General features: G+C 39.3%; 2 protein-coding genes across 2 annotated transcripts; both read left to right on the top strand.

Annotated features, from left to right (window-relative positions):
• The first annotated feature begins 403 nt into the window (after positions 1–403).
• LOC310721616 (gamma-crystallin M2-like) lies at positions 404–1,228 on the top strand. The gene is made up of 3 exons (XM_083533402.1): positions 404–482; positions 561–806; positions 898–1,228. Exons 1-3 carry the CDS (start codon positions 420–422, stop codon positions 1,171–1,173), a joined length of 585 nt encoding a protein of 194 aa, XP_083389528.1. The 5' UTR covers positions 404–419; the 3' UTR covers positions 1,174–1,228.
• Positions 1,229–7,043: 5,815 nt separating this feature from the next.
• Positions 7,044–7,798, top strand: LOC310721617 (gamma-crystallin M2-like). The gene is made up of 3 exons (XM_083533403.1): positions 7,044–7,106; positions 7,185–7,430; positions 7,522–7,798. The coding sequence occupies exons 1-3, from the start codon at positions 7,092–7,094 to the stop codon at positions 7,795–7,797; spliced, it is 537 nt and encodes a 178-aa protein (XP_083389529.1). The 5' UTR covers positions 7,044–7,091; the 3' UTR covers position 7,798.
• The last annotated feature ends 629 nt before the right edge of the window (positions 7,799–8,427 follow it).

Below are 8,427 nucleotides of genomic sequence, written 5' to 3'. Positions count from 1 at the left end.
CTAGATGTTAAATAAACAATATCTGTTTACAGTTAAATAATTATTGAGTAATTATTAATCTGTTGTGGTTAAACAAAAAGAAATACAGTATTTAAGGGTGGTTAGAACAGTTTTCTGCCAGTTTCAGAAGAGAGATACAAATAATTTTTTGAGAAAGAGAAAGGTTTATGACACAAAAGTAACAAACTTTAAAATGGCTCTGGTAGGTCTAAAGCATGCGCTGACCAAAATAGCATGGTACAGCAGATGTATTGTCGTGCCAGTGGAAACCTTTCAAAAATCTTCTGTGTCATACAAAAAAGTAACAAAATCTCTCTGTAGGCTTTTGTGCTCAACTGCATATGCATGAATTTTCCCAGTAGACATAGCATATTCTTTAGTCCTGTCCAGGTATAAATACAACAGTTAAACCAGGCAGGATGTCAGTTCACCAGGTGGATCAGTTTGGACAAGCCAAACCAGAAATCATGACAATGGGCAAGGTAAAATTATCCAAAGACTTGTTTCATGTATTTTAACTTGTAAGACCTTGACTGATTCTGATCCTAATATCCAAACAGGTGATCTTCTATGAGGACAGGAACTTCATGGGGCGCTCCTATGAGTGTACCAGTGATTGTTCCGATATGTTCTCTTACATGAGCCGCTGCCACTCCTGCAGGGTGGAGAGCGGCTGCTGGATGGTCTACGACCGCACCAACTACATGGGAAACCAGTATTTCATGAAAAGGGGCGAGTACGCTGACTACATGAACATGTGGGGCTGGGGCAACAACTGCATCAGGTCCTGCCGCATGATCCCCATGGTATGTTATTAGATGAAACATCCTTTGTATGATACATATATCCCAGTAGATGTTTTTGCCCTAAAATGACAGTTTGTTTATTAATAAACAGTACAGAGGATCCTACAGAATGAGGATCTACGAGAAAGACAACTTAATGGGTCAGATGAATGAGGTGATGGATGACTGTGATTCCTTCATGGATCGCTACCACTGGTCCAGCGGCTGCATGTCCTGCAATGTGATGGACGGTCACTGGCTCATGTATGAACAGCCCCACTACAGAGGCAGGATGTGGTACTTCAGGCCTGGAGAGTACAGGAGCTTCAGGGATTACGGTGGCATGAGGTTCATGAGCATGAGGCGTATCATGGACTCTTGGTATTAAATGCAAACTGAGCAAAATGTCAATAAATAACAAATAATAAAAACAAATTCAAAAATAGCATTTGTGTGTTTTCTCCAACATTTGTTTGTTCCTTATAATCTTACATAATCTCCCGAAAGTACATTTTAATAACTCATTTTAAAAATCACTCCATGTGAGAGTAATGAATCACATTATGTCCTCCAATGACCTCATAAGATTAGATGGATTATCATGGATGAGGGATTTGCTGTAGTGATTATTTTGCACCAATAGATATAAAGCCAGTCAAATATTCTGTTATTAATTCATGATTTATAAAGCTGTTAAAAAAGCATAAAAAGACTTAATTCCAGGTTCTAAGATAAAGCCACTTCAACCACACAATGACCTTTCAACTATTTCCCTTCAAACACCAAACTGATTGCAGAGCATTTTATTGAATCAAGCACATTTTGACATTTCATAAACACATTAAAATCAATATGACAAAGAAAAATCACCAACAAAGTCATAACTAACAATGTATATCCAGCATTTCTAAATTCTGACTCCAATAATATTTGAAACTAATTCATTTTGAGACATTGATTTTGAAAAAGATCAAAGTAGCTCACTCTGAGTGAATGCTTCAAATTTTTGCTTTAAATTTAACTTTTCAAGCACTTTTAAAAGCAACAGTGTTTTTCAGCCAAATAGCCCAGATCTGACTTACATTGCTTTTTCCAGACAATATCAAGCGGATGTGCCAAAAGCAAAGAACTGAGATGCTCTCAGTCTTAAGGGAATGTACCAACTTTATATTAAACAAGCCAATTTGTTGATGTTCAGAAACTTCTTGTCTTATCCAAAGAATCTGCCAAATATTTTGTCTATAGTAGCATTCCTTCTTTAGACAATATAATAGCTTATTAAAAAACAACTAAAAAGGTCAGATTACAGTAGAATTAAAAAACTGTGTAATTGGTTTAATTGATTAATTTTAACTTAACTTACACATCCAAACTGACTACATACACGGCTTAATTCTCAAATATGCTCAGATACTGCAGTGTGATAATAACAAAGGCAATAAAAAAAAAAAATTATTAAAAAGAAATAAAGTGTTTGAGGGTCTAAGAAACTGTCTAAAACTGTTTTTTTGACAGTGTCAGAAAAGAGAAACAAATAATTTTTTTTTAAAAAGAGAAAGGTTTATGATACAGTAGAAACAAACATAAAAATGGCTCTGGTAGGTCTATAGCATGCGCTGACCAAAATAGCATGGTACAGCAGAGTGTATTGTCTTGCCAGTGGAAACCTTTCGAAAAATCTTCTGTCATTCAAATAGTAACAAAGTTTTTCTGTAGGCCTTCGTGCTCAACTGCATATTCATGAATTTACTCAGTGGACATAGCATATTCTTTAGTCCTGTCTACTTAAACAGTTAAATCAGGCAGGATATCAGTTCACCAGGTGGATCAGTTTGGACAAGCCAAACCAGTAATTATTTCATGTATATTAACTTGTATAAGTTCAGCTGATTTTGATACTCATATCCAAACAGGTTATCTTCTATGAGGACAGGAACTTCATGGGGTGCTCCTATGAGTGCACCAGTGATTTTTCTGATATGTTCTCTTTAGTGGTGGGCGGTCAGGGCCAGCAAAGCCTTCTCTGCTGGACTAAACACTATCAGAAACACTGACTTACATTTACAGCCTAAATTCTAATATCTGTTCCAAAAAAATTATTAATTTATTCCCAACAGTTTATTCTTTTCAGTTCGTAGCATTTCTTTTGGCTGCACTGCTTACAGTACGTGTATGTCAATGTTAGATTTTTTGCCCAATCAAATTTTAGCCTCTATGTGCTGCCATGTCAATCTAATTTGCTCAGTGCCTGCAAAGTCTCTGCTGGCTCTTTGATCATTGAGAATATTACCAACAGGTCTGCATTTGTGTGTATTTGTGTTTTTTCTTCAGCATTTGTGTGTTCCTAATAATCTCACATAATCTCCCTAAAGTAAATTTTAGTAACTCATTTTAAATCACTCCATGTGAGAGTAATGAATCACATTATGTCCTCCAATGACCTTATAAGGTTAGATGGATTATCATGGATGAAGGATTTGCTGTGGTGATTATTTTGCAGCAATATATATAAAGCCAGTCAAATGTCCTGTAATTAATTCATGATTTATAAAGTTGTTAAAAACACATAAAAATACTTAATTCCAGGTTCTAAGATAAAGCCACTTCAACCACACTATGACCTTTCAACTATTTAACTTCAAAAGCCAAACTGATTGCAGAGCATTTTATTTTAATCAAGCACATTTTGACATTTCAAAAACACATTAAAATCAATATGAAAACAAAATTCATAATCAACAATGTATAACCAGCATTTTTTAATTCTGACTCCAATAATATATTAAACTTATTTATTTTGAGAGAAACATTTATTTCAAAAAGATGTAGCTGACTGAGAGAATGCTTCAAATTTTTGCTTCAAATGTAACTTTTTTCCAGCAATAGTGTTTTTTGCCCAAATAGCCCAGATCTCACATTGCTTTTTCCAGACAATATCAAGCGGATGTGACAAAAGCAAATAATGTCTCTAGGTTACATATGTAACCCTAGTTCCCTGAAGGAACGAGACGCTGCATCGCAAAGCTTTGGGAACGAGAATCCAATTCCGCCAGACTGACCATCCTTAAACAATGTGTATTAGCAAAGCTAGGTCGAAAGGACAGAGGGGCCAGGAGTGGCACTGAGGTCAAGGTTATAAGACCTGACAAAGGTCAGCGGGGTGGATCAGCCCGCAGTATTGCAGATGTCTTGGAGGGACACTCCAGAGGATCCAGCTTTTGAGGCTGCCACACTCCGGGTAGAGTGAGCTTTGACCCCGAATGGAGTGGGGAGACCAAAGGACGTATAAGAGGATACAATAGCATCAATGATCCATTTCATCAGGATCTGCTTGTTAGCAGAGAGGCCTCTCCTCAGAGGGCCTTAGTAGACGAGCAGCTGATCTGACTTCCTCCAGAGACTCGTCCTGTGGATGTAAGTGTCCAGTGCTCGTACTGGGCACACTTGGTTTAGCTTCTCCTGGGCTGGGGCCTAAAACACAGAAAAATAGATTGCCTGTAGCCTAACAGGTCGTAGGATGGCCGAGGGCACCTTGGGTATGTAACAAGTTCTAGCATACAAAAAGGCACAGGCCATACCTAAAGTAAACTCCAGAAAGTAGGGGGGCCACAGAGAGGGCCTTTAAGTCTCCTACTCTCTTCAGAGAGCAAATGGCCTATAAGTCTAAACTGTGAGGTGTCTCCAAGCTGCCTTGGCCAAAGGCTTGAAGAGGGGCTCAGACAGAGCCCCCAGCACAACGGCCAGGTCCCAAACAGGCGTTTTAGGTGCCGTGGAAAAAATGTGTCACTAGCCTCTAGGTCTCTGGCCAGTGATTGCCCCGCCATGGAGGCATGATATGCCAAAATGGTGGACACGTAAACTTTTTGGGTCGACCGCTGTAGAAGTAAGGGAGAACCAGAGGGGACCCTGCAAGACTTGACGAATTTGTCTCTCGAGCCTTGCCGAATTTTTCCTAATCTGCTTCACCACATGAGGATGGAGGCGCCATTTCCTGGGTCTTAACCCCTATCTTGACAGGGTATCTGCTGCTTCATTTAACCGGCCCAGGATGTATGCTGCTCTCAAGGAGAGGAGCTTCTCCTGGGCCCACAGGAGGATCTGGTGTACCAGCCTGTATAGGGGCATGAGGGCAGACCCCCTGATGGTTAATGTACAGCACGTGGTGGTCTTTGAGGTCTGGGAGGAACACTGCAATGCTAGAAGCATGGCTAGCATCTCTAGGCCTTAACTGCCCGGTCGGTACAGTTGTGGAGTTTTTGCAGAAGTAGTTTGCCTCAAAATTGTCTCCACTGACCATGTAAGGTTAAGTGTCTGCTTTCACGGCTTATTGTGCTCCGCTTGCTGAGCAGTTACAGGGTAAACACCCCCTGATGACACGTTTTCTGTGCGGCATCCAGAGGCGGAGGCCCGGGACAAGACCCAGAGTGCCTGTGTGGGACTTGGCCTTAGTGCTGGAGGCTCTCTTAAAGCCCCCCTTCGAGCCATTGGCTGACGTGGCCCTTAGGTATTTGTCAGTTAAGACTGCCTTTCTTCTGGCTGTATCTTCCCTGAAAAGGATCGGGGACCTACAGGCTTTCTACATGGCCCTGTCCCTCCTGGAGTTCACTTGCGGCATTGAAAGTGACTTTCTCAGTGCCCTCGGTTCCCCTACAATTTTTCATTCATGCTGCAAACATTCTATTTTTTTCCTTTTCAAGCCCCTGACCAGTAGAAGCTAAACCAACTGGACACATACATCTACAGGACAGAACTGTGGTTGAAGTCAGAGCAGCTGGTTGTCTGCTACAGCCCCTATAAAAAAGGGTTTCCTGCCAACATGCAGACTCTCAGTTAGTGGATTGTGGATCAGTTGGCCGGATTACACATGTGATTATATTTTGTCTATAGTAGCATTCCTTCTTTAAACAATATGATAGCTTATTAAAAAACAACCAAAAAGGTCAGTTAACATTGGAATTGAAAAACAGCGATCAATTAAGTTGCTAGTTTTCGGTATGTTGTGCTGCTAAATAAAGAGTGGCTTTGTTTACTTTTTACATTTATGACATTTAGCAGACACCACAAAGCAAACTACAATTATCTCATTATACAACTGAATATTTCATAGTTACTGGCCTTGCTCAAGGCCTAAGCTGGGTAGCTCGTGGTGCTGAAATTTGCACTCATAACCTTCTTTTCAAAAAAACAGACATCTTCACTACTGAGCTACCACTTCCTACCTCTTCCTATTTACAGTGTTGTATACAACAAATAAATTCATGACTGTTTTAAACCTGACATAGTATTTATTTATTAATTTGTTTGTTTATTCATCCATCTATCATTCCATCCTTCCACTTCTTTATTTGTAATTATCAACTGTTCCAAAATTTTATTTATTTATATTTACACTTATGCCTAATAATGTGTTAGTCCCCCTTTTGCTTCCAAAACAGTTCTGACCCACCAAGCATTAACAGCATTAACTTTCTCAGCCATTTGAGCAACAGAAGTTTGTCAATTGGATTGGACCACATACTCCAGCCTTCGCTCACCAAATGCATCAGTGAGCCTTAGCAGCCCATGACCCTGTCTATGCTTCCCCACTGGAGCACTTTTTATAAATACTGACCACTGCTAGACCATCAACATCCCACGAGAGCTGCAGTTTTGGAGATGCTTTGCCCCAGTCGTCTAGCCATCACAATTTGGCCTTTGTTAAACTCTCTTAAATCCTTACGCTTGCCCATTTTTTTCTCTTTCTAAAAACATCAACTTTGAGGACAAAATGTTCACTTGCTGCTTAATAAATCCCATTTACTCACAGGTGCCTTTACCGCTCATAATGTTTTAATTCCATAATGTTATGCCTGGTTGGTGTGTCATTTTTGAAGGTGTCAATAATTTGCACATGATTTTGGTGACAATATTTTCTTAGAGGAAAGCTATATCATTTCTACAATTGTTATAGTGGACAATTTGAATTGTTTTGTGTAATTGTTTAATTTTAACTAAAATAATTTTTAAGAAAGAAAAAACGTTTATGATTCAAAAGTAACAAACATTAAAATGGCTCTGGTAGGTCTATAGCATGCGCTGACCAAAATAGCATGGTACAGCAGATGTATTGTCTTGCTAGTAGAAACCTTTCAAAAACTGTCTGTGTCATTCAAATAGTAACAAAATCTCTCTGTGCTCAGCTGCATATTCGTGAATTTTCCCAGTAGACATAGCATATTTTTTAGTCCCGTCAAGGTATAAATACAACAGTTAAACCAGGCAGGATGTCAGTTCACCAGGTGGATCAGTTTGGACAAGCCAGTAATCATGACTATGGGCAAGGTAAAATTATCCAAAGACTTGTTTCATGTATTTGAACTTGTATAAGCTAAACTGATTCTGATCCTCATATCCAAACAGGTGATCTTCTATGAGGACAGGAACTTCATGGGGCGCTCCTATGAGTGCACCAATGATTGTTCCGATATGTTCTCTTACATGAGCCGCTGCCACTCCTGCAGGGTGGAGAGCGGCTGCTGGATGGTCTACGACCGCACCCACTACATGGGAAACCAGTATTTCATGAGGAGGGGCGAGTACGCTGACTACATGAACATGTGGGGCTGGGGCAACAACTGCATCAGGTCCTGCCGCATGATCCCCATGGTGTGTAACTGGATCTCCAAATAGAGTTTCAGAAAGTAAAGTTTTAACAAAAAATTTGATTTTGATGCCATTGTTTTTTTTCCCCAAACAGTACAGAGGATCCTACAGAATGAGGATCTACGAGAAAGACAACTTCATGGGACAGATGAATGAGGTGATGGATGACTGTGATTCCTTCATGGATCGCTACCACTGGTCCAGCGGCTGCATGTCCTGCAATGTGATGGACGGTCACTGGCTCATGTATGAACAGCCCCACTACAGAGGCAGGATGTGGTACTTCAGGCCTGGAGAGTACAGGAGCTTCAGGGACTACGGTGGCATGAGGTTCATGAGCATGAGGCGTATCATGGACTCTTGGTATTAAATGCAAACTAAGCAAAAGTGTCAATAAATTTTTTTTTTTATTTACAATACAGAAATACATTTGTGTTTTTCCTCCAATATAATCTCACCATATCTCCAGAAATATGTTTTTAAAAATGTCATTTTATAAACCACTCCATGTGGAAGTACTGAAGCGCAGTATGTACTCCATTAGCACAAGCTTAGGTGCACTATCATGGATTAAGGTGCAGCATTTGTTATGGTAGTTAACTTCCACAGTCAGACATCCTATAACATTTTAATAATGACATCACATTTAGCATGTAATTAAATTGTTGTTTTACATTGTTTTTACAATATATTGTAAAACAAAATGCATCATTCAAGGTTTTGAGATAAAGCCACACTATGACCTTTCAGCTCTTTACCTTTAAACTCTAAATTGGTTGCAAGACACAGTTTATTAAATTAAGCTCATTTTGACATTTCATAAACACATTAAAATAAATATGAAAAGTTGTCAAAATAAAGTGTTGCATTGTATAATCAGCACTACAAATGCTGATTCAAATCCTATTTTGACCAGGGCATTAAAAAAAAAAAAAAAACACAGCTGGCTCTGATCGTTATTTTTCTCTAAGTTAAATTTTCTATGTATATGTTTAGCAGC

This window comes from Silurus aristotelis (genome assembly GCF_946808225.1).
Source record: "Silurus aristotelis genome assembly, chromosome: 27".
Classification (NCBI taxonomy): domain Eukaryota; kingdom Metazoa; phylum Chordata; class Actinopteri; order Siluriformes; family Siluridae; genus Silurus; species Silurus aristotelis.
This window is presented reverse-complemented; position numbering and strand designations above follow the sequence as displayed.